General features: G+C 37.5%; 6 protein-coding genes and 1 non-coding gene across 8 annotated transcripts in view; 3 read left to right on the forward strand and 4 right to left on the reverse strand.

The window, feature by feature from the left end:
* LOC141652899 (histone-lysine N-methyltransferase EZA1) overlaps positions 1 to 24,640 on the forward strand; it is a 149,210-nt gene that overhangs the window by 31,728 nt on the left and 92,842 nt on the right. The window lies entirely within an intron of this gene.
* LOC141652885 (stachyose synthase) lies at positions 90 to 5,825 on the reverse strand. 2 transcript variants are annotated; one of them, XM_074460496.1, is made up of 5 exons: positions 5,637 to 5,825; positions 1,867 to 3,302; positions 1,552 to 1,729; positions 973 to 1,340; positions 90 to 830 (listed from the first exon to the last, which is right to left on the reverse strand). In XM_074460496.1, exons 1-5 carry the CDS (start codon positions 5,659 to 5,661, stop codon positions 264 to 266), a joined length of 2,574 nt encoding a protein of 857 aa, XP_074316597.1. In that variant the 5' UTR covers positions 5,662 to 5,825; the 3' UTR covers positions 90 to 263. The 2 variants fall into 2 exon arrangements, with proteins under 2 accessions (XP_074316597.1, XP_074316599.1); XM_074460498.1 differs by lacking the exon at positions 5,637 to 5,825 and having other exon boundaries at positions 1,867 to 3,493.
* Positions 8,489 to 11,960, reverse strand: LOC141652886 (pentatricopeptide repeat-containing protein GUN1, chloroplastic). Its single transcript, XM_074460499.1, has 4 exons — positions 9,868 to 11,960; positions 9,557 to 9,773; positions 9,219 to 9,403; positions 8,489 to 9,124 (listed from the first exon to the last, which is right to left on the reverse strand). Exons 1-4 carry the CDS (start codon positions 11,763 to 11,765, stop codon positions 8,860 to 8,862), a joined length of 2,565 nt encoding a protein of 854 aa, XP_074316600.1. The 5' UTR covers positions 11,766 to 11,960; the 3' UTR covers positions 8,489 to 8,859.
* LOC141652887 (uncharacterized) lies at positions 13,887 to 17,008 on the forward strand. Its single transcript, XM_074460500.1, has 8 exons — positions 13,887 to 14,403; positions 14,506 to 14,573; positions 14,833 to 14,899; positions 14,993 to 15,141; positions 15,236 to 15,306; positions 15,981 to 16,049; positions 16,168 to 16,268; positions 16,495 to 17,008. Exons 1-8 carry the CDS (start codon positions 14,113 to 14,115, stop codon positions 16,804 to 16,806), a joined length of 1,128 nt encoding a protein of 375 aa, XP_074316601.1. The 5' UTR covers positions 13,887 to 14,112; the 3' UTR covers positions 16,807 to 17,008.
* Positions 17,082 to 18,819, reverse strand: LOC141652888 (heavy metal-associated isoprenylated plant protein 43-like). Its single transcript, XM_074460501.1, has 3 exons — positions 18,396 to 18,819; positions 18,215 to 18,290; positions 17,082 to 18,137 (listed from the first exon to the last, which is right to left on the reverse strand). Exons 1-3 carry the CDS (start codon positions 18,405 to 18,407, stop codon positions 17,842 to 17,844), a joined length of 384 nt encoding a protein of 127 aa, XP_074316602.1. The 5' UTR covers positions 18,408 to 18,819; the 3' UTR covers positions 17,082 to 17,841.
* LOC141652903 (peptidyl-prolyl cis-trans isomerase CYP21-4-like) lies at positions 19,845 to 24,031 on the forward strand. The gene is made up of 8 exons (XM_074460519.1): positions 19,845 to 20,045; positions 20,198 to 20,377; positions 21,323 to 21,362; positions 21,473 to 21,514; positions 21,642 to 21,727; positions 22,522 to 22,659; positions 22,762 to 22,912; positions 23,676 to 24,031. Exons 2-8 carry the CDS (start codon positions 20,226 to 20,228, stop codon positions 23,760 to 23,762), a joined length of 696 nt encoding a protein of 231 aa, XP_074316620.1. The 5' UTR covers positions 19,845 to 20,045; positions 20,198 to 20,225; the 3' UTR covers positions 23,763 to 24,031.
* Positions 24,323 to 24,394, reverse strand: TRNAK-UUU (transfer RNA lysine (anticodon UUU)). Its single transcript has one exon. It is a non-coding gene; the product is annotated as a tRNA-Lys (tRNA).

Here is a 24,640-nt window from a genome sequence, read left to right on the forward strand (position 1 = left end):
GCTGCTTCCTTAAATTTCTGAGTTAGAACTCTGGTTTTGTTGTTAAAGACCGAATTGAAAACACACATTTGATCGAACTTTACAAGCTGTTGATTTATAATCGTCTTAACCTTAAATTGCGTAAAATATACACAAACTCAACACCAGTAATGTACAGTAGAGAGTCATCTCAGTTTCCATCACACAGCCAAAAAATTCTTTAGGGTTTAGAAATAAAACAAAGTTGCAAAATCCATAAAATCAAAAAAAGATGATAAAATGCATTAGTATTGAACAATGACATCAGAAACACCGCCATACTCTTCAATCCAAGGCAGATCAAAAACCAACTTGTTCAGTTCATTACACCACTCAAATTCCACAACTTCACCATTCACCAGGCACATCTTAGGCGGCTTGGTCGAGTATGCTAAGAAGCTCCCCCCTCCTTTAATCTTCATCTTGACTCTCAACTCCTCATACACGACACCTTGGATAGTTCCTCCATTATTAAACATGTTGATTAGACCGATTGGAGCAAACTTCTGATCGTGCCCTAGCTTCTGCATTGGGATGAAGCTGAAGAGCTCGAATGAGGAAGGATCAAGGGTCACCTTGATTGGTTCGGATTTTGATGACATCGAGACAAGTGAGGCTTCTTGGTTCAGATAGACAGCGTATTCTTCAGCATCACCCATTTCAATGCTTTCTAAGGTTTGATCCCACTCTATGTCGTTTACATGAACCGATGCTTCCATGCTCTTGTAACAGTCTTTGTACCCTTTAATCCTTCTCTCCTTCCCATCCCACCCTGCTCCTTGGCAATTAAATACTCCGATCACACCGCCATACTTCAAATCACAAAACACATGCAGTTTAGTGAAATTGAACCATAACTATCTAACCAGAACCTCTATGCAAGACCATCTTATTAGAGAATTCAGACATCGGATAACTAAATAACAATTGTCATGAAATTGAAAGAATGCATACCTTGTTAAAGTTCCATATCTTTAGGACGGATTCCTGGTCAAAGAGAGGGTTTTTGAAGAGAACATCCCTGGCTGGTAAGGCAAAATGCTGACATTTCGGAATAGTTCCATCAGGGTACACCAGTTTCTTCAAGAGATCAAAATCATGTCCCCCAAGGGAATCGCTGACATAGATGGGCCCGCCACAGATGGCTCGGGATGCAGCATGGAACTTGGCACATACATGATCACTCTGAAACATGTCCCAGTCAGGGTGGAAAATCTGGCCCATCCACAAGCTGTTATATGAACAATGAATCATATGGACTCCTTGTAGCCAATACACTCCATTTGGGTCCCCATTCGGGTCTTGGAACCAAAAATCATCACCTACGGAACATTGATTTTTGAGTCAACAACAACAACATCAGAGCCTTAATCCCAAAATGATTTGGGGTCAGCTGACATGAATCATCCTTTAGAACCGTCCATGGGTGAACAACATTGATTTTTGAGTCATATTAATAAAATTACAACTACAGGTAGAAACCTCGGTAAAAATGTAAGATGGTCTTGTGATAATTTGGATGATAATTCTTACCAACTCTTCCTATGGATACTTGTTTGGTTCCGAGAAACAGAAAGTCATTGCATTGCTCCATGCTTGCTAGAAGGTTAGTACCCATGAAATTTTTCTTTAGGGATCTGGACAGTCCATCATAATATTTCTTTGCAAGCTCTACCCTGCCTCCATATTGTTCCGATACATACTCCAGTGTCTGTAAGTTCAATATGACATACAGTACTCATCTTTCGGTATTTTGCTCCACAATAACCTTTCATTTTGATACAAAAATAGAAGGGAAAACAAACTCTAAATAAAACTTCGGGATAAGGGATGAAAAAAAAGGCTTACTTGTATGACATCAACTTTAACACCAGTAATTCCTGCACTAGAAAAGTATGAGTGCATAGAATCAAAGAGTTGAGCAGCTTGATCAGGATGTACTAATCCGATCCCGCCTTCAACAAGTTTATCTACAGCAAGATCATCCATTGTACCAGCAAGACCAGGTGACACCTTGCATGGTATAATACTTGAACTGAGACTGGTTGTTCCGGGCCTAACTCCGCCCCATGCTCCACAAAGGGCATGCCACACCCATATATCATCCAAACCTTTAAACTTTTCCCTAAGATCCTTTGTGAAAGCTTTCAAACCACATAATTCGCCACCTTCACTTGTGTTGCTCATATTTTCGACATTTTTCCCCATCAACTCTTCCAACTCCAACTTCAACTTCTCAATCCTGTCATCAATTTCAGTCACATTATTTAAACCAGATTGAATTGCTCTTTTTCGATCCTTCTCTGCATGCTCGATTTCAATAGCCTTAGAGATGACCATTTTCGGCTTCCTAGGGTTGTATGGTGGAGAAGTCGGCTTTAACAATGACCCGCCTTTGTAATTTCTAAACTTTTCACATTCATCAAACCTATGAAGTCTTGCTGTCATCTGCTGTCCACCAAGAACAAGGTTCTTCCTATCCTCACGCGGATCATCCTCGTCACAATTAACACTTTGCCAACCATCATCAATGATAAGAAACCTAAGTGACAGTCCACCCTTTTCAAACTCATTAACTCCATTCCATACACCGACTGGATCAACCGTCAAATAAAACGAATCCCAAGTACACCACCCAAATTTATCCAAGAGGGCAGGTGTGCTTTTTTCCTCTAGGAGCCTAAATGTGTTAAGATGCACACGAATCGCGCTGAAAGCTTCTTTCATTACATTGTAAGGGTTATCACAAACATGGACATAAGCTATGGCCTTAAATTTTGATTCTTGAACTTGTGTGGACCCGCTTTCGACACAAATCATGACATGGTCATCATCTCCAGGGTGAAGAGCAGACCTGAAACTCCCTTCAATTAAAGGAACAATAAGAACATATGACTTAATTTCCGGGACATCGAAAAGAAGCCATTGGGTTTCCTTTTGTAAGTCAGAACCACATTTTCCTGTCCACTGAGTAGACCACCATGTTTTGAACCTAAATATGCTGAGGAAACTGATGTCAGTGAACTTGCCTAAGGAGTTGATCACGGTATCAGAAGCGTCCACGGCCTGGAACCCGAAGAACCCGCCTCTGTGGGAGGCGGATTGAACGCGGTGAAGTAAGGGAAAGGGAGCATCAGAGACAGAGTAGTTGCATATGGAGGAGAATTGTGTGAAGGAGACGTTGTTGGGTACTTGAGATAGCAATCTTGTTCCTTTGACAGTAAAGTTTCCATCCTTAGACAAATCGAAATATTTGTCCATACAGTTGTCAGTCATTGGAGTATCTGGTTCATTTGGAGGTGCCATGGATTAATGCAAGCAAGCAAGAACCAAGAAAAGTAGTGTGCATAAAAAACAATGATAAATGATCAGTATTTCAATAAACAGATAAGGCAAATTCCCAAGACGGATATTTCTGTCTTAGGCTTAAGACTGGTCAATATCTCCACATATGAGAGGAATAAAACAAAAGCATAATACATTAGAAAAAAACAAAAGATTTGTCCTATATACCTAGAGCTGGCAATAGCTGTCCCAACCCGATAAAATCCGAAAATTGGGTGAACCGAAACCGAACCGAGCCGAGGCTAACACGATAACCGATAGCATTTTTATTTTTTTCCAACCCGAACCCGACCCGACTTGACCTGACCCGTGATCCAATATTGACGCAACCTGATGAATGACTAGACAATCATCTTAATTGTTTTCACTTAAAACTGCAACTAATATAACTCAAAAAAAAAAATTGCAATTAATACACCGACGTATTATTTAAACATAAAATTACCCATCAAAAACTAAATGGATTAATTAATAGCAATAATTCATACTATAGGTGATCTTCTCCTATTAATCCAAACTTCATTTTAACTCACATTAAACCAAACTATCACCCCTTCTTCTCATATTCCATATACGAAGATGACCGCGAAAGTGGTAATTAAGCCCCTTAACTTTGTTCAACTGTGAACTTAGGCCTCATAAGTTTCAATGGGAGCAATCAAATCCCTTAAGTTTCACCAAAAGTGAAATTCAACCCATTTTCTAAATTTCACCAAATAACTACATTAAAATCACTTTTAATACAATTTTATCAAATATAAAATATTTTGTTTTATGATTTTAAAACTTTTATATTTGTATTAAATATTGAGAATTGTTTTATTTGAATTTAATACTCCCTCCCATTCAAAATAAACCTCCCTATTTCCTTTTCCGTCTATTCACAATAACCTCACTATTTCCTTTTTTGGTAAGTGTTTGTGTGGTCCAAATTTAATTGTATGGTGGGGTAGTGTATTTGTGTGGTTCAAATTTAATTATATGGTGGGGTAGTGTGTTTCCTTAATATTTGTGCCAAAATGAAATGAGAGGTTTATTGTGAATGGGAGGGAGTAATATATAGACAATTTATTATATATGTATGAATACTATATAAATTATAAACAATTTACTAAATATGTACTGTATGTAAAAGCGTTTGATTAATAAATTTTGTAGAATTTTGTAACGTTGAAATTAGTAAATTTTTAGTATTTAATAAATTTTTTAATGGTAGTATAAAATATTTTAATTAAAATTCTTGTGAAAATTTTAAAAATTGGGTTGAATTTCACTTTTGGTGAAAGTTAAGGGCTTAATTGCTCCAAATGAAATTTATGGGGCCTAATTTCACAATTAAACGGACTTAATTACCACTTTCGCGGATGACGACTGATTACCTGTGTAGCAAGTTGAAAACTTCCTCTAATTAGATCCCTCCCAAACCAGTGAGGCAGTGAGGATCCTCTGTGTCACATTCCGTGTCCCTCCTCCCAAACCTCTCTCCTAACTCTTCTCCCTTACTTACACCAATCCGTCTCGTTGAGACGGCCACTATCCATCTATAGCTATAGACATAGTGACCCTCTCACAAAATTAAAGTGGGAGGGCAAGTGGGGTATCCATTTCACACCCTTGCACTACCCACTTCATTTGTGAGAGGGACACTATCCGTTTATATCCGTATAATGAGAATTTGTGTACTTACACCACCACCTACAACGACCACTAGCACCACCAGGCACCAGCTACACCAGCAACCCACCAAACCAGAAGCCCACCATCAACTCACGACTACTCTCGCTGCCACCATTCACCCGCAACAAATTCTCATTCAATCAATCAAAACTTTGAAATTTATCAAGCTTATTACAACCATATATATGGAAACAAGTTGGCAGAGATAGCAAGATTTCTTCCAGGAAGTCGAAAGGTAGGAGTATTAATAAGTTGTATCTCCTAATTGAAAAGGAAATTGGAAATTTGATCCCTAATTCAGTTTTGAGAGAAAAGTGGAAGAATTAAGATTGAAAGATCCCCCAAATTTCGAAAACTCAGAAAAAAAAAAAAAAAAAAAAAAAAAAAATCCCCCAAATTTTTGAGAAACCCAGGTAACTCCTAGGTCAACAAATTCTCATTCAATTATTAAAACTTTGAGCTTTTGATAACCCAGTTCCTCAAATTCAATTCCGAAAATGCCCAGATGCCCAGATCCTTCAAATAATCAACTAATTCCAAGAATGAATTTTAATAAATACAAATGATCTTACAAAAAACAAGAAAAGAAAATTTACACTTTGTTAATGGAAACTGTGGCATCGGTTGGGCTTTTGATTAATGGGCTCAAAGGTTGCTTTGATAATGGTGGTGTTAATGGTGATAGGTGTTGAACGGTTGATGGTGATAGACTCAGAGTAATGTGCCGACATTAAAGTTTGTTGAAGGAGGAATTAGTGCTTGCTTATTAAGTCAAAAATGGGTCTCACATAGACCTGTCAAACGGGTCGGGCGGGTTGGGTCTCGGGTCGGGTCATACGGGTCACGGGCCGAGTTAGGGTCAAAATACAGGTCAAGAAATATTTTTTAATGCCTTTTTTACACGATTTTTTTAATTTAAAAAATATATTTTTAAAAATTAAAATATGTTTAAAATTATTATTTTAGTCATATTCATCATATACAATAACTAGTTTTAAGTCCGTGCAAAAATTGCACGGGTATGTATTTGGGCCGGTATTAATGATTTTGGATGATTTTTTTTTTTTTTTTTTTTTGCATTTTTATTGTAATTATCTAGTTGGTCTAAAACAGCGATCTACATAATTAATGTTTACACTTATTTCAAATACGTGTTCACATGCAATGGTTTAAGAGGAAATAACGTAATATACTATTGTAAATAAAATTTGCATACATAAAAAACTTTACACTCTGAATAAAGAAATATAATTTAATAATCTACTTTAACACAGCTCAGTGTAACATCAAAATGTCAAAGCTTATATGATTTATTGGTGAAATTAGTGTGTGCTAGTAAGCCATATACAATGAAGTACATGGATCGATAAATAATACTTCGTATTTTGTTTTGATAATTAAATATTTCTTATTTTTAACTAACAAATTCAAAGATGCCGTATTTATCATAAAATTTCGAATTGTTAAAATAAAATTAATAATCCGTATACAAATAAAATCAAAGTGTAAAGTTTGGGCTATTATCGCTTTGGTTGTCAGTAAATTTATTGCATATGTATAAATATAGTTTTATCAAATTATTCGGAATGTATAAAATTATTTCACAGTATTATTTTCATTTGTTCCGATTTGTAATTCATACCGCTTATATGTCATTAATTTCATTTATTCGGAATGTATAAAATTATTTCATAGTATTTGTTCGACGGAATTTGTAGGATATTTGTATTGGCGGAATTCTGAAAAATATACTCCTTTGCACACTAACGGGTCCCATCATAACATGAATTTCAAAAAAAAAATGAATTAATGAGGTGGCACGTCCTGGATTGAATATTATCTTCTGAATTAATAAAGATAAATTTATATTGATATAATTATTAAAATAAAGTTTTTTTTAATAATTATTTTATTATTAAATATTACGGAGTATAAAAGTTATATAAAATTGACTTTTTAGTTGAATTTTTAATTTTAAGTAATAAAAAAATAAATTTTTAACTATATTTTTAAATATAATATATAAATAATAATATTTTTAATAAAATTCATGATTTTCCATTGACCCAACGGGTCGACCCGGGGTCTTGACCCTAAAATAACGGGTCATTTCGGGTTCGGGTCAAACGGGTCGCGGGTCGAAACAACCGGATTTGTAACCCTAAGAAAACGGGTCGGGTCGGGTTTTCGGGGCGGGTCAGGTTTTGACAGGTCTGGACTCACATAATCATTTTAACCGGTTTTTCCAGGTAAAAAATTATCCTAGTGCAATATGCGAATAAGAGGTAATAGCTGGGTTTATTGTGGGTTAAAATAAAGTGTGGATTATTTTTAGAAGACCGTCCATAGTTTGGATTATTGTTGTTAAATAATCCAATAATCCAAACTAAATAGATAGGATAAAATATATACTGATAACCTGACCCATTAATGACTCGACCCGATGATATGAACTGTAACTTACCTGAACCCGTCACTGACCCGAACCTGATATGACCCGACCCGCTTTGACATGACTCCGTAACCGACCCAAGTGACCCGATTGCCACCTCTAATATGCCCACTTGATAATATTTAACCCGTTTTATTATTAACACGGACACCTCCGTCTTAAGGAAGGCCAGGGTTGATTGTGCATGTATACGTAGAGCTCGAGAATGTCAGTTTTTTAACTGGAAAGGATGAACAAGCGTAATTTGCTGAAATAGAAGGTTAAATAATAAATACGAACAAATTAAGCTGATTAAGGAGTACTAGTAGTAAGGATGAGATAACTAGATAAGTCGAGAATGTAAAGAAAATTGTCCTTACAACAAATCGAAGTGGTCTTAATCTTATGGTTAAGACGGAAGTAACCTGACAATAGATCACAAGTTCGACTCCTATTTCCCCTGTATATTAATTGCACCACATTTGTGCATAACATTATTCTGTGCTTTAAATGACAGATCAACAAAGTGTATAAATAGACCATATTGTGGGGGCATCATACAAGAATAAAATATAAAGAGAAGCTACGTTAAGTTTCAAGTATGGAGGCTAGTTAATTCGAGAGAATTAAGTTGGGTCTACTTGCTTAATCGCGCCTTCTGGATTCAACTTCTCTTCCACCGATCTTGTTTAAGACGGTCTTAGATTAAGAACTAATCTCGTAATCCCCTTTTCTTTTGAACATTATTTATTATTCCACGCTTCAACTAGACTCCACATAGGAGTTGAAATGTTAGCCCAATAACAGAGGCGTCTTCGTTAAGGAGTTGTGTCAATTGTCCTATACATACAGGTATTACGGTTTGATGCTGGTGTGACCTAATTTCGGAGTACAATGGAAAAAAAACAGTGATGCCCTCGAGATTAATTTACTATTGATCATCAACAAGCTATGTAACTGGCCATCTAAGGGGAGGGCTAAGACACATGCGCGAGTCTAATATAAGACACATTGGGAGACGAAAATGGGTTAAGTTGTGCTTAATCTTCAGAGATACTTTGCATAATCATTCTCACATTATCAGTACATGAAGAACGGAAACTCCATCTAATGAATGACCAAAATTGCACAACTTAAACTTGGTCTTCGGTCGAGCTAAAGAGCCTAAACTAAAGCCTAGAAAGTTGAAACATAATAATCCTCTCTGGTAATACAAATGCCAACTGCAAAAGGTTGGCATTGCTCGGAAATGGGCAACTTGATAGCACAAAAGGGCCCAAATATGGAGCGAAAAAAAAAGCGAGAGAAAATTATGTTGAGCCTATTACATTACATTACTTACAGTTACAGGGTGGTATAAACAAGGACTGAGGGGGTAACTTCAGTTGTTACACTGGGAGAAGCTGCAAAACGGGGCGTTGATCCAATCTGCTCTTCTCAGGTTCGCTTGTATTATCTTCAAGCAGTAGCACCTGAAGAGTCCCGGACTTCTTTAGCCAGCTCGATACAGCTGTTCCGGGTGAGATGAATCGCCCGACATTGGTCTCTGCCAAATGGAAGGGTGCACCTATGCCAGTTAGGAGCCCTTCAATGGCTCTTTTCACCGCTCCATCGCCCACTACTTTGCTGTGTTTTCCCCAGCCCGTTAAAATACTGCCACACAATTACAGAAGGTTGTTTTTCAGTTTACCACAAGATTTTAGGATACATGGAAGTTTTGTCAAGTATAGAGTAACAAGGTAGGTACCTCAGAAGTTTAGGCAGCTCGTGACCTTCTAAAACGACAGAGCGAATGTTAAGTAACCAAGCATGGACCATGGCCCGAGCAGCCCCAGACGACATCAAGTGCAAATCCAAGCAAGATGTGGACCACACATTTTCCCACACACTTCTGTTCTTTCCTTCGAGTACAACCAGCTGAGCTCCTCTCTTCTGTTCAATCCTCACAGCATAAAGTACCAGTAAGTTAACACTTAGAAATGAAGATCAATCGAAATATTGTTTGCAAAAGTATGCATTAGTTTCTCTCCACTTTCATTATCCAAGTTAAACGAACGAGCTATAAGCCAAGGGATTCAAACTTACTTGACCAAAATGCCATAAGACGTCAGTGAGAGCATTATAAAAGGCAGATGCAGTTGGGGTATCCAACTGCTTAACTTCATCAAACAAGGACAGTGCTTGAATCCAGACTCTGTCCCTGGATCCTGTCAGCAGTCCATGGGCGACACCATAGACCCGGTCATCAAACAGCCGTAATTCTTCCAATAACATGGAAGCATCCTCCAAGGAGTTACACCGACTGCAGATTGCATTAGTTAGCTTTATGAGCATAGGACAAAATACAGTTCCTTCAGCTAGAAAAAAGAGGGGATCAGAGAAGGAGAGGATTTTACCTGCAGGCATTCAAAATAGCTGAAAACGTCACCACATTGGGCTTAATTCCAAGTTCATGCATCTTTTGAAAGACTCCCAAGATACATAATATCTCATGCCTGCTCTTGTTATATTCCCTGGAGCTATGAGACTTTACAGCAGCTAGTTGCCCAAAGATGTTCATCACCCTACTATGCTTATCGCCTTCAACGCTGTTTGCAGTAGGATTACAGGCCACGGCCAATGAACTCTCGCCCTCTGACAAACCATTCATTGAAACAGCAGAATCAACCGGGTAATCCATTCCAGCAGACCTACCAAATGCATCAATAATAGTATTGTAGGTGACAACATTTGGCCGAATCCCTTCCTTTGTCATCTCATCGAGCAAAAGCACGGCCGATTCCACATGCCCATTTTTGCACAAAGCATCAATAAGGCCACTATAAAGAACTACATCGGCTTTCAATCCAGCTTGTCTAAACTCCCTAAACACCTGCATCGCCTCCTTATAGAATCCTCCCTTAGAATACACGTCAATCAGAGTAGAGTAAGTCAAAACATTAGGTGAAACACGCGAAGCCTTCATCCTCTCAAAAACCTGCTTAACTTCACCATACTTCCCTTGCTTGCCAAATCCTCCCAACAGCGCATTATAAGTAACAACATCCTTCCTGATACCAGTATTCTCCATATCCTGGCACACATTAAGCGCATCCTTAAACCTACCAAGCTTCAAATAAATCGACAACAACGCATTATGGCAAACCCTATCCAATTTAATACCCACATACTTCATTTCTTCAAACATACCCAAAGCATCATCTAACCTACCAGCCTTTGCAAACCCATCAATGACAGTACTATAAGTAACAACATTCGGCAACACATTTTTCGCAGTCATCTGAGAAATAATCTCGAAAGCTAAATCCATCTTACCCCCTTTACATATAACATCCAACAACGTATTATACGTAAACAAATCCTGATCAATCCCTCTAATCCCCATCTCCCCAACCAAACTCATAGCCTCCTCCCACAACCCACATTTACAAACAGCCAACATAGAATTAAAAGTAATCCTATCAGGGTTCACCCCAATAGCCAACATTTCATCATAAATACGCGAAACAACATCAAAATCAACCCCGGCTTTCGCACAGGCATCAATAACAGCATTATAAGTAACTAAATTAGGTTTCAAACCCTGAACCTTCATCTGATCAAACACACCAATAGCCTGAGTATAAAACCCACTTCTACCATAAGCAGAAATCAAAGCAGAATAAGTATAAACAGTATTACCATAACCCTGAGCGATTGCGGTATCGAAAACACCTCTAGCTAATTTAACATTACCAAGACGACCCAATACACTAATCATAGTACTAGCCAATTTACCCTTATCAACCACCTTCGTCTCTCTTGCAATAGCAAAATCATAACAATCAACAACTTTATTAAGCTGACCTCTATTCCCAAGCTCTCTGATAAAAAAGCAATAATCTTCGCAACCCGATAAATTATGCTCAAAACCCAGTAAAATACTACCCAAAGGGTGTTCAGAAACGTCAGAAATGAGTTGATTAAGCGCTTGTTCAGCAACCGGCGAATGTTTAGCAGAAAGATTCGATCTTGGGCGATTAAAATGGAGTTTGGAAACGAACCGGGTCGATTTTTTACCAGAAAAGTCGGAAGAAAGATGGGTTTGACGAGAAGAGAGAAAGGAAGAGGAAAGAGTGTGAGGAAGCGGCGAAGCGGAGACAATATGGGTGGAAAGACGAGGGGTTTTGGGGTTAGTATTGGTTTGAGGATGATGAAGGGTTGTTTGATGGTGGTGGTGGTGGTGGTGATGCGGTGGTTGTTGTGGTTTAGTTGCTGCTGTTATTGTGCAGTGTGGTGGTGTTGATGATGCCATTAATTTACTGTGAATTTTTTGGGGAAGAAGAGGAAGAGGAAGAGGAAGAGATAAGGAAGAAGAAGGGATAAAGGAAGAGGATAGGAGGAGAAGAAAGAGTCTAGGAGAAGAGGGGAGAGAGCTGAATTGAGTTGGGCTTTACTCAACTTCAACAACTCAATAGTTTACTCAACTACTACAAAGTAGAGTAGGTTTAATTCTAGTCACACTTTCCTCATCCCAATATTTTTTGTCTCAAGATTGTCTTTTCTTTCTTTTCTTTTTTTTTTATTCATTTTGTTCATTTCCATCGTCGATAATCAGATAGGGTTTGAGACGGGTTATTTTCAAGTTTGCCGAAACTCAGGTTGGATGGATTCAAGTCGTTCTCGAGTAGGTTATTATAAAGTTATTTAACGACCAGTTCCCAATAATAAACATATAGGGTAAGTCAATTCGAGTTTGGGTAAATTAAGTTCTTAGCTCGGATGTTGGATCGGGTATGGATAAACCTAGAAAATGAGTCAACCGGGTCAGGTTCAAGTCAGTTCAATTTCGGGTTCGCAAGAGGTTGGGTCGGGCTGTGTCACTCTTGAGTCAACTATTATCAAGTTTTGTTTACAGGAAATAATATGTGTGCAATAATAAACATTCGAGCGGGTCAATTTGGGTTCGAGTTAACCTCGGGTCTTGAGTTCGAGTGTGGGGTTAGGTTGGACCATTCGGGTCGGGTCAATGTTGTCAGGTCTAGGTGTGAGTCGAGTAATTGGGTCAGCTCAATTTTGTCAGGTTTAGTCGTGTGTGCTATTATGAAGAGGTAAACGATAGGCCAATAACAAAGGATTGAATCATTGACATTAATTTTTGGGTGTTGATTTTCGCAGTACACTTTTTACTCAATACAGTACGCTTTTGACCATTTTACCCTTCTCATTTATCTCCCTCATTGCACTGCATTGAAGAAAAAGAGAGAAAAAAAACTCAAAACGTAATACCACCATGGCACCACTTCCTCTCCTTCCAATTCTAGCTACCACAACCGCCCCAAACACCCACGGTCGGCCTCTACTGTGTCCCTTCCACCAGTCCACCATCATGAATTCATGCCCCTTTCCTAAATACCATTGACGAAAGCCCGAGACCATTGCCCTTTGAAAATGAATTGTTGGAAGCAATATTATATGTCCAGTCAAGTCAATGACGGTGAATTCCAAAAAGTTTGTCTGCACATGAACGCTCCTAGCTCTTTTCCTTATTCTAATCATTCTTGTTTATGTTTTTAGAATTCAGATTAGTGTTATAGAATTGATTTAGTTAATTTAAACATTTAATTAGAGTAATTGAAGAAATTTTGTGAGTGTAAATTCAATTATCTGCCCTAATTATTGAAGAAATTGGGGTTTATAATTGATTTAGTTGATTTTACATCAAATTAGGGTACAGTTGAAGAAATCTAGTTAATTTTACATTCAATTACAGTATATAATTGAAGAAAAATAACTAAATTAAGATTCTTAATTGTTAGGAATTGGGAGAATTGCTTGGTGAGTTCTTTTAACAAAGGGCATGCAAATGGGAAATTTTGTGTAAAATGTACTAAATTGAGTAAAAAACGTACTACGAAAATAAATTACGTAATTTTATTATTTAATATCAAAAATAGTAATATGTTTCACAATATTTTTATTTGTTTACCTATTTCAATCTAGGGTATCTCATTCATTTATTTAATTTTATATTAACAAGATTTTTGTATAGGTAATTTGATTATACACATTCATTTGGCCCACTTATATTCACTAAACACCACTATAAACGATTCTCTATCATTTTCTTATTTTTTGTGTCAAAATCAAAGATAAAAGAAGGGACTACTATTTCACTTCGCATGGTCGTGAATCATAATATCGTGATGTCCTCCCTCGGTAGAAGAGTAGAAGTAAAAGGAGCCGAGATCATCTGTTCTACCCATTCATTTTATCTTACGACACATCATCATTCATAGGAGAAAATATATAACAACATCTATTAAACTAATGATTTGTCTCACGGAAAATATAGTGGAATACAAGATGAGATACAAAATAAGACAGAAAATCGACTCTCAAGTAAAATTGGGCGGATACTATCATACATTAATACTGGTCAGAGAAGATGGGCTGATGACGCCTGACGGTCACGGCAAGACTCTGACTTGTGATAAATCACCTAATTCACCTTCACCTACGCCCTACATTTCTAAATTAAACTCGATTGCTAAAAAGAATCATAAAATACACCAAGATTTGTTAGATTTCCACCCCACTCAGCGGACAAACTTAAATTTTGCGGTTTTATAATCAAATCCAAATCCTGTATTCCTATAATTATGTCTACCAGCATCAGCAACTCCTCCAAATCTCCGTCTCCCCCATTTTCATTTTATTTGATTTTACTCCTACAACTAATAACTTTAGTCAACTCACACAACGAATCGGGCGAATGGAGTTGCGAATCATCATCGGAAACACCCGTCGTCGCCGAATTCAAACCGGGTGTAATCACCCTTGATGGCCACCCTGACGATTGGCAACACATTGACGCCTTTGAATTTCCTCTTCTTCCCGCCCTTGACCCTCATCTTGACGACGCTTATAAACCCGGCAAAATGACCCTTAAGGCCCGTCATTCTCATATCATCTTTTTCCTTCTTTTTCCGCCTTTCCATTTATTGACCGCTGCCTCTTGACTGATCTTGTGTTTTGTTTCATTATTTTTTCAGGCATTACATGATGGTAAAGATGTCTTCTTTTTATTACAAGTTGACGGAGATTATGCTTACCATAAAGGGTACTTTAATTTACCACCCATATTTGAAAAATTCTTGTGTCCGTCCTGTTTACGCCTAAAGGCAATCCACCAAATGGAATATTATTATTGACACGGAACAATTCATGTGTGAAGACCGTCCTCTTTACACCTAAGTCTTTATAATATTCCATTTGGTGGATTGCCTTTAGGCATAAGGAGGACAGTCCTCACACATGAATTGCTCCCAATTATTATTGACACGGAGTTTTCTGATTAGTTTCTTATTATGGGAATGCAGAGAAAGTAACAAATGTCCGTCAGTTGCGCTTATGTTTCAGATTGGTGAAAATGCTACCTATCATAATGTCAGTTAGAGTTCTTTTACTAATCATCATTCTATATTTTGAGTTATATTTTGTGATCTGAGATTTGAAATCTGAATATGGGTTGTGTTTCAGATGGGTGGGTGTAAAGAGAGTCCGGATACTTGTACTAATAAGAGTTGTCGCGGATATGAGGTGGATCTTATGCATTTTTCTATAGGGACTGCTATTCCAGGGCGCTTATACGGTGGCAATTTACTAGATATCGGAACTGGTGCTGACAGGTATCGTCTTTGCTACTGGCTAGTTGATTGATTGACCTCTTTATTTGATTTATATTACTTTTGTCAGCTTAAGGTAATTTGTTCGCGTTTGTAGGTTTGGTCATTTAGTTGATGTTTATTCATGGAATCCTCATTGTCGATACATTGATGGACACGGTCCTGCAGGTGTGTGACAAATCTGAATCTCATACCCTGCCTATGATTTTGCCACACTCAAAATTGGCTTCTTAAAATTCTTCAGCGCGTGCTTTTGTGTCATATGTTGTTCAAATGAACGGGCCTTAGCTTGCGTTTGTGTGGTTCTTTGTAATCTTACTCCCTAGCTGGTGAATCATTTCATATCTCGTAGGAACTTAGGTTTACTTCTCTGCAACACTCAATCTGATTTATCCTGTGTGTATGTATTGGTATTCGTGATTTGAATTTTTTAGCACTATTTTGATCCATGATGAGTGTAATAGTGTCTCATGGCTCATTCAAATTGAAACCCTTTTATTTGGATGTGTCAGTTGGTTCGTTGATTTTTGGATGATGACCATTGACCAGGAGATTACTACTTGTCATATTGTTGGCACGTGTCTCTACTCTGTGACGGGCGTCTTACCTGAGAACTTTGATGTAAATCAATAACAAAATGACTAACTAAAAAAAGCTAATTTACTGTATTTATTTGAGTTTATGAGCAAAGTGACTGTAGTTAAATGTTCCTAATTTCCTTATATCCTCCGTTTACACGATATGTAGACAGTAGACCAATTCTATTGTTACTTTTAACTTCTATTTAGTCTTTACCCCTTCAGTTAATGTTTGTATTTCCCTGATGGCGCATCCTCAAACAGGTAGCAACAACACTGCTTTAAATGATTGGAGAGGAGCTTGGTGGCACAGCAGTCTTAATGTTCATTCAGGTGTTTTACCCTCTTTTTAGTTTCGTGTGGATCTTCTGAGTCTTTCTAGTCTTTTTGCGATCTACTTAATTCCCTTCAAGTACCCTCATGTATAAAGATTTGAGCTTGCAATTGTTAGGTTTTGTGGATGAAGACAGCCCTTACGCATCAGATGGAGAGAAAGGGACTTATTATTTTGAATTTTCAAGGCCTTTGAGGACCATGGACCGGTTCCAGCAGGTATTTCACTATATTCTACATAACTCGTTTCAGTAGATGCAAGATTTAAGATATCCCAAATATAAGATCGCTTTCTTAGGTTTGTGGAACTAATTATTTTCCTGCATAAATGTGATGGTTGAATTACTTATGAATTATTTTCAGATCAGTGACAGTTTCGTTGGTGAATTGTACATTAGTTTTAGTCACATCCTGATAGTTGAATGTTTGTTTTGATAATGTCAAGGACGCTCAATTCAAGATTGGTGATACAAGCAAGTTTTCAGCAGCCTTCTGGTATCCAGAGGATGGTAATCCATGGCATGGATCCGGACACTACACTGTCAGCTGTGATTGGCTACCATTGGATTTTATCTCAGGTGGGTCTGCTCTAACAGCTACCGGTGCCTCGCCAAATAGCTCATGGGATGCCGCCGCCGCCTTCTCTCTTTTACTGTCTTTGGTGGCCTTCTGTGTGTCCGTTTTCGTGGGATATCGCGTCTCCATGCACAGAGGTGCGCCTTTTACGCCCATAGATCGTCTTTCATCTGAAATGTAGGAAATAGGGATGTGTATGTTGTAAGTCGTATATCTTCCATTTTTGTTTGTGTGATTTGATTTCCATTCTTTTTATATTCAAATGTACTACTCCAAGAACTCCTATTTGTTATAGTCACATGGAGAACTATCTAGATCATGTACTCGACACACGAACTTTGGTTTACCTGAGTTATATGTAGTCAGCTGGAAGCTAGTTATCATTTTAGATAGTTTTCGGCGTGGTTTAATTTCTCTACACCTCTTCAGTTTTTTGTGCGGATGGTTGAGAAATTTAGCTGAGAGTCAATGAGAAGTAGTTGAACCTATAGGATGCAGGATTCCCTGTTATGCAGCTGAGTCAAAAATTCAATGGCAGAGGTAACTTTCTTTTACTGACAATCTGCTTATTTTTTATGGTTATTGGGATTACGGCGATATTAAATGAGGGGATTTTTGGGAACGGATAGTGCCCACTGGCCTGGCCTGCATTTATCTGTCAAACGAAATATTGATAGTGATGATTTCTTCCGTCCTTTTTCTTTGGTGAAGTCAAGTATGACCAACATAAGACTCGACTTGTCAGTTATAAGTCGAGGCTTATTGAGCACCAAAATTTCTTCCATCGTGTATCAATTTTATCAGGTGATTTTTTTTTGTTTTAGTAGAAGCTTCCGTTATTTTTATTTCCAATGACTCATCATTCTTTCTATTATGACGTCTACCAGTCATTTCATGCAACTTTTACCGCATTTTTCATTTTGGGTCAATTTGCTGAAACCTTGAGGTATTGGGGTAGTAGAAACTCTCAGAAGTAATAATTTTCTGGAAGCGCTTTATCTTGAAGTTAACTTTGCATTAAATGATGCCAAATATAATCAAGGTATTATACCTGATGGCGTGACCATTACAGGTCACCGCTCCAAAACACTTTCATAAATTAGATAACGTTTATTAGGTATCCGAAGATGTGCACAAATTTGTACAGCTGCCTAGCAAATCACATGTCTAACAAGTTTGCATTGTTTACAACAAAGGTAGGATTTAGGAGAGTATGCTAAAGTATGGAGCACTGCCCTGTGTCAGCAGAAAAAGGGTGTCCTACAGCAATAAGCTCACATTGCTTACAGTAGTAGTTGTAACTGCACTGGCAGGGATTTGCAGGTCCTGAACGCCAAACCTGTTGCTGATCACCGGATTTTTCACCAGGTCTTTCCGGCTTTGGTGGGCCCACGGTGAGAATTTCAGACTTGACGCATATCTTCTTCAATGCCATAAAAATCGGAACTGGCTCAACCTCGCCTACAACTGTAAGGACACCTTTACTGGCGTCCATTTCCAGCTTATCTACACCTGCATGTTTACAAAACTGTGGCTAGTAACAGCGACAATAGCATTCCTGTTTCTGAACTGAAATGATGAAAACAAACCTTCGAGTTTCGCCACTGCAGTGAGTATTTCATTCCGATTTCTCCTTCCACTGTCGATAATTTTCAGTTGAGTTCTCTGCAGCACCATATGTATCATCACAGAATTTAGAATCGGTAGAAAACTAAAAAAATGCTCGAATATTTCTAAGATGCAATATTAAAAAGCGGGAATTAAGTTAACCTTTTTTCCCATGTCTGTCTAGTAATAGCAGCAAGAGGAACCAGCTGATATCTTTCCTTGATATATGAAGCCAAGCTTTATATGAACAGACTCGAGTCGGTTGTTTCTGAGGCGTTTTTATTTGGTGGAAGTGAGTATACTACCATCTTAATTCTGACATTGTCAAAGCTGGAAACTTGGAATAAAATAGTACAAGGAATTTAGGAGACTTTGACAGAGTAAATTCTTCATTGTTTTTTAGAAGCTAGTGTAACTGGTATTCTCAGCATATAACATTCTCGTTCCTTTCTGAAGGTGACATTTCACTTGTTTTGACACAGACGAATACGACACCTCGGTGCAGAAGAATACGACACTCCTTTCCAACATGATATAATATTAAGCTAGATAATTGATATGATGGTGAACTGTTTGAGAAAGCTTGGCTTTGCTAGTTCACCTTTATATCAATTGTCTTGCTTGGTTTTAGGTTTGTCGGGTAAACAAACAGTAAGTGGATTATACATCTAATGTACTACATCAGATGGTAGGTAGTTTTTGAGCATTAAGATAAAAAAATTTTAGTTTAATTTAAAAAACTTGAGTTTTATTATAAGTTTTTGAGTTCATTTATTTAAACATTAATCTCAAAAAGTTACATTATAACTAAAAAAAATTACATATAAGCTCATAAAAATTCAATTTTTGACGTCATAAAACTTAAATGTAATTTATAAATTCTATAGAACTCAAAAAAAATACACAAAAACTCAAAAACTCATAAGTGTGAGATACTACATCTGATGTACAATCCTTTTTCTCGTAAACAAATGGTATGAATATGACGATATCGAAGAAAAGTGGTTGTTAAAAGGTAGAAGAGGTTTTGTACAATCCAACAAATTTGTCCTTTAATTTAGGTTCGTCTCAGCAAAATATTTGATTATCCGAACCTATCTAAAAGAAAGTTATAATTGAGTCACACAAATTCTCATATGTAAGCGTCACAAGCAAGACATTCTGAGTTAGTTATGTATCTGTAAAGTTCGGACGACGTATTTGTAAAGTTTAGATATCGAAATGTAAAAAATTGAATGAACAAATTTGAGAAGACTATAAAATGGGTCAAGTTGACTTTTTCAAAAAAAGAGCTCAGTAACAATCGGGCTGCAATAAACATTCGGGTTAGGTGATATCTGGTTCGAGTCAATTCGGATTACGGTTCATGCTCGGGTTTTGAGTTTGGTGACGGGTCAGGTACGAATCAAGTGATTCATGTCGGGTCAATTTTGTCTTGTCTACTTTCCACTCTCGCAAGTCGCATCTACCTCAGGCTTCACAAACATCTTTTTCCTTTACTTTTTCCTATTTACCCTTTTAATACTCTCTTATCCAAATTAACTCGTTTTAATCTTAAGATTTCCGTCTTTGGGGAAACCAACGGAAACTAAAAGAGTGGCAACCCGTCTAAATGTGCGAGAACATCAAAATTGAATAAAAGCGAGTAGAGAGATTCCTGAGAGCTGACTGCTAAGAAAACCAAAACAGCAGACCTTTATATACCGCAAGATCGCACAATCCAGCTAACATACGCTATACAGATTCACGTTTATTTAAAAAGGGCACTCTTTAAATCGATCAACTCCCAATTTTCCCTTCATTTTGATTTGGGTATGTCTTCAAATCTGTCATCTTTTTATGTGTTTCTCAATCAACAATTTTGATTGTCCTGTGAATTTAATTTTCTGGGTTTTTTTTATTTGTTAGACTGGAAAGATTAGAACTTTAGTTGAATAAAGGAATTTTATAAAACCGTTTTACAGGAGACTTAACCCATAAAGGGAAAGGAAGATGGCGAGGATTAAACCACAAGCTTTGTTGCAGCAAAGCAAGAAGAAGAAGGTTCCTAGTAAAATCAGTGCCACCACTATTATTTTATTCAGCTTAATTGTTTTCATGGTTGTCTTCTTCATTTTCTCCACTTACAGACACTTCTCTAACAGGTTTCTCTCCTTTCTCATTATTGTTTTTTTTTTTTCAATTAGTCTCATTGTAGACGTATAGTGTCCGTCTAAAGTGAGATTTTGTGTTTTTTTTTTTTTGTTGCTACTTGTTCTGTTGTGTTCAGCATGACTTTGAATTTAGAATTTTGGTGGAATATACATTACGCCTTCCGACCCGGTCATTTGCTTACCACTTAGGCTTGTGAAGCTGTGATTATAGTTATTGGATGACAAGTGGACGATAATGGATGTGCGAGATCAAATCACCATTACAATTTAAGAATCATTCATAATATAGAAAGGTAAATAAATGAATGAGACGCCGAAAAATGGAATAGATAAACAAATAACCGAGACAGGAGGAGTACCATGCTAGGAACTACTCTGCTTGTTGCTTAGGAATGGTACTTCATATAATGAGGTGGAGGTGGGTGTAGCACAATTTGGAATTGGAGCATTTGTCACTGTGTTTGTTGCTTTAGGTTAGAAAACACTCTCTACTAGCTTAATGCTACATACTCCGTATTGGATTTTGGAGTTGCTTCTAGTTCAGATGTGTCGAATTGTGGTTGCATCTATGGTTGACCAATTACAGTGTGTGATTGCATTTTCAGCCCGTCAAACTCACAAAATGGATGTTTTACTTTATGGTTCAATTATAACTTGTACGAAGTAGTATGGTGTAGTTTAAGGGTATGTTTGGATACAAAAATAGGAGCGAAACAAGGGGGGGATGATGGAGGGGGGAGAGGAAAGGGAACGGGCGATGGAGCTAGAGAGTTTTCCCCTCCAAATCTTCCGTTTCATTTCCCTCCCCATCCGTTTCCCTTGTATCATGTCTGCTAACCAAACAAGGGATTTTGTATCAAGCCCTAAATGACAATGAGCGTGATTTTGGTGGAAGTTTCCTGGTTATTAACAGTTTATTTTTCAATCTGTATGTAGATCAGTAAACTCTGTGAAGGATGTCAGTTTGGGACGTAAGGTATAGATATTTGTTTTGATAGTCCATACTTCCATACTCTTCATAATCCTGTAGTCCATACTTTTTTTGTCATGTGGTTAATAGTTAATACAGCTCTTCACTAACTACAGGATCCCAAAGATCGCGGGAATCCTGTTGTTCCCAATTATGCGGTTAGTTGATTCTCTTTTTGTTGATTCCGTCTTTCTTCTAATGGTTCTCAGCTGTATTGTTTCATTTTCCTGTCAAGCCTCTATTTCTCTTTGTAGATGGCTCATTCTTTGACTTCATATTTGCCAGACTCTCCATACTTCAAAAGGTTTGATTGTGGTGGAATTGTACAAGGATTCATCTCCTGAAGTAGTTGATAAATTCATCGAGTTCTGGTGTGTATGCCGATTCATCTAGTCCTTGTCCTTTTGTGGTTTTTTATTCATACAGGGATCCATTTTGTGTTACTTTATTTATGTTCAGTGTAACAAATTATATGTTACTCAGACTTGCTGCACAATGTCGAGCGTTTGACGCACCGTTAAAAGGACTAAACGACATGCGGATAAGGCAAACAATGTCTTGACTCTAGATCCTTGGACACGACATGGATAAGCCACATTCTGTAAAATATTTAAACTACTCATGGTCCAATATCTATGTTACTCCGACACTTCAGTTAACTGCCGTGTCGCGTGTCCGACATTTGTCATGTCCGACACGACACTTCGACACTTCAATTTAGATCACAAAATAGAAAATTCACACAAAATAGCCGTGTCCGACACTCCGACACGTGTCAGACACGACACCGTGTCCGAAAGTCGGAGCAACACAGTGGTCCATGCACAGGAAAAAAAAGGAAGAGGAAATTCAATTTCCCCTCTTTAAATCAGGCAATTGCGTGAAAATCAAAAGAATATGGAGGCAGCATTTATAGAGTAAGAACTAGGAATGTATCTGAAGCAAAAGTTCTTTTAAGTAATGGATTTGATTCTTTTCTATTTGCTTTTCATGGTATTGATAATTCCTTTGAAATCAGGCTGGTAATAGTTTTCTATAAATCTTGCTTTTTTACTTTTTAGCACTCTTCTTTAATCGCCCTCCCCAAATAAAAGACAAGGGAAATGGTTTTATGGAAAAGATGTGTTATGAGCGATGAGATTAACTTATGATACTACTTATGCAGTCAGAAGGGTCAATTTAAGGGAATGCAGTTTCATCGGGTTATTAAGCATTACGTGATACAGGCAGGAGAGGTGAACAGTATTGGAGCTGCTGAAGAATGGGCCCTTCGGGGAAAGCACTACAACAAACTTGATACAAGGTTAACTAACTATTACTACTACAATCTGATTGCTTATCCAGTGATTTAGCGTGTATTGTTTATTTTGTCGTGTCTTACAACGGAAACTGTCATACTATGCAGTGTAAAGCATGAGGCGTTCATGGTTGGTACCTCTAAGACTAAGAAGGACGATAAAGGTTTCCAGCTTTATATAACGACTGCACCTATTCCAGATCTCAATGAGAAGATCAATGTATTTGGAAGAGTGGTTAAGGGAGAGGATGTCGTTCAGGTAAAAGATTTTCTCAAACTTTTAATCCACGATGCTGAACTTCTTATTCCCCGTGCATCTGAAGCCGTTACTTCCTATCAGTTCTTTTAACACAGTGGGCAGAGGTAATTTGATGTGGAGTTTGTCAACATGTACTGATCTGTTGGACCCTGAGGAAATTTACACTTTGCTAATTCATAAATTTCCTTCATTTTGGTTTACCAAAACAACAGAAAATCCTTCATTATGAATTTAGAAAACCTGAACATAGCTCATCCCTCTGTCAGTCACTTTTTACTGGATTATCAAATATAGAACCATTAGCTCCCAAATAATAGTCTTGTAGTTTGATAGCAATTATTTTTGCGGGAGTTTTCCTTGACTTGATTCTCTTACGAATGAAGTTGAGTATCCCCTCTTGGTAACACATCTATAGAGTATTCATTCATCTTTCTGTACTCAAGAAACTGAGTTAGAGGATTGCGGAATGCCACTGTCATATTAAAGTACGGAATATATGATAAACAACCAAAGCTGCTAAATAATTCATCGCAAACTGAAACTGATGAGTTAGTTACCAGTATGGTTCTTGTTTAATGAAATAGGATGCAGTAAAAAATGAGGTGTTGGCCTTTTATCTAGTTTCTAATCGAGTAGTTATGTAGCTAGCCATTTCTTAGGTTACTCGTCTTGTTGTTGCTCTAAGTTCCTGTAAGCCATTAGCACAAGTGCAATTCCCATGCAATGCTAATCTATATTAACAATGGGTGGTGCTTTATGGCAGGAAATCGAGGAAGTAGATACAGACGACCATTTTGTACCCAAATCTGCCATTGGCATTATGGATGTGACCCTCGACCACAAGGCTTAGTCATTTTTCGTACATTGGAGATCAAGATTATACTTTGAAGCAGGAGCCCGGAATCAGATCAGAGCCTTTCGTCTTCTGCTCTATCCCTTCACTCGTTTAGGGCGGGTTGCTTATAATATTTTGTAAAATTAAGGTGTTCTTTGTTCATATGAGAATTGTGAAGGGTAGAAAATTTGCTTTCCTCAAGTCATTCATGTATTTTTTGGACAAAAAAAGAAATACGTGTACGTTGGAACAGTTTTCGTGATTATGGTAGTCATCGTTATTAACATCAGAGCAGTACCAGTATGACTATACAAACAGATACACCTGCAGGTCCTGCACCAATACTCGCATAACAGCTACTAAGTATCCCGTAAATTATATAATCGTGAGAATCGTGTGTACCCGGGTAAATACTGCATGATATCGAAATACGTTTTGTTCTCAAAAACTGATTGCATATAGTGTATTTTTCATAGAAGTGTAATAAACAATGAACCATCTTAAAAGGACCCCCATTGAAGTTGGACATGCTGTTATTTGACCACAAATACTTGTGTAAATTGCATAAAAAATATCGCCGTCTGTGGGGATCGAACCCACGACCACGTGGTTAAAAGCCACGCGCTCTACCACTGAGCTAAGACGGCTTCTTGTTATCTAATTGCAGCATATAATTTATATTTACATATTCCTAAATATTTAACAAAATATTTGACAAGGACGAATGAGTTTCAAAGACTGTCCATACAATGTTCTTGTGTGAGAGTTGTACTTGATTTTATCATGTCACCTAGTGTATTGATTATGATTATGATTATGATTATGATTATGATTATGATACAATAAGTTTTGCTTCGTCTTGCTTTAGACGGTCTGAAATAAGACGGACCAAA

Source organism: Silene latifolia, chromosome 4 (genome assembly GCF_048544455.1).
Source record: "Silene latifolia isolate original U9 population chromosome 4, ASM4854445v1, whole genome shotgun sequence".
NCBI classification, from domain to species: domain Eukaryota; kingdom Viridiplantae; phylum Streptophyta; class Magnoliopsida; order Caryophyllales; family Caryophyllaceae; genus Silene; species Silene latifolia.

Bases quoted from the DNA above. Each gene is read 5' to 3' on its own strand.
- LOC141652903 (XM_074460519.1), top strand. From the start codon at position 20,226: ATGGCGAGGATTAAACCACAAGCTTTGTTGCAGCAAAGCAAGAAGAAG. The intron at 20,378-21,322 runs GTTTCTCTCCTT...ATCTGTATGTAG, and splicing joins TACAGACACTTCTCTAACAG to ATCAGTAAACTCTGTGAAGG. The intron at 22,913-23,675 runs GTAAAAGATTTT...GCTTTATGGCAG, and splicing joins AGGGAGAGGATGTCGTTCAG to GAAATCGAGGAAGTAGATAC.
- LOC141652888 (XM_074460501.1), bottom strand. The intron at 18,138-18,214 runs GTTTGTTTTCAT...GTAAACATGCAG, and splicing joins TGCAGTGGCGAAACTCGAAG to GTGTAGATAAGCTGGAAATG.
- LOC141652886 (XM_074460499.1), bottom strand. From the start codon at position 11,765: ATGGCATCATCAACACCACCACACTGCACAATAACAGCAGCAACTAAA. The intron at 9,404-9,556 runs GTAAGTTTGAAT...AGGATTGAACAG, and splicing joins TCTTATGGCATTTTGGTCAA to AAGAGAGGAGCTCAGCTGGT. The intron at 9,125-9,218 runs GTACCTACCTTG...ATTGTGTGGCAG, and splicing joins GAGCTGCCTAAACTTCTGAG to TATTTTAACGGGCTGGGGAA.
- LOC141652885 (XM_074460496.1), bottom strand. From the start codon at position 5,661: ATGCCACAGTTTCCATTAACAAAGT. The intron at 3,303-5,636 runs GTAAATTTTCTT...CAAATGAACCAG, and splicing joins ACAGTTTCCATTAACAAAGT to ATACTCCAATGACTGACAAC. The intron at 1,341-1,551 runs GTAAGAATTATC...AATGTTCCGTAG, and splicing joins AGTATCCATAGGAAGAGTTG to GTGATGATTTTTGGTTCCAA.
- LOC141652887 (XM_074460500.1), top strand. From the start codon at position 14,113: ATGTCTACCAGCATCAGCAACTCCTCCAAATCTCCGTCTCCCCCATTT. The intron at 14,404-14,505 runs GCCCGTCATTCT...TTATTTTTTCAG, and splicing joins CCGGCAAAATGACCCTTAAG to GCATTACATGATGGTAAAGA. The intron at 16,050-16,167 runs GTGTTTTACCCT...TGCAATTGTTAG, and splicing joins CAGTCTTAATGTTCATTCAG to GTTTTGTGGATGAAGACAGC.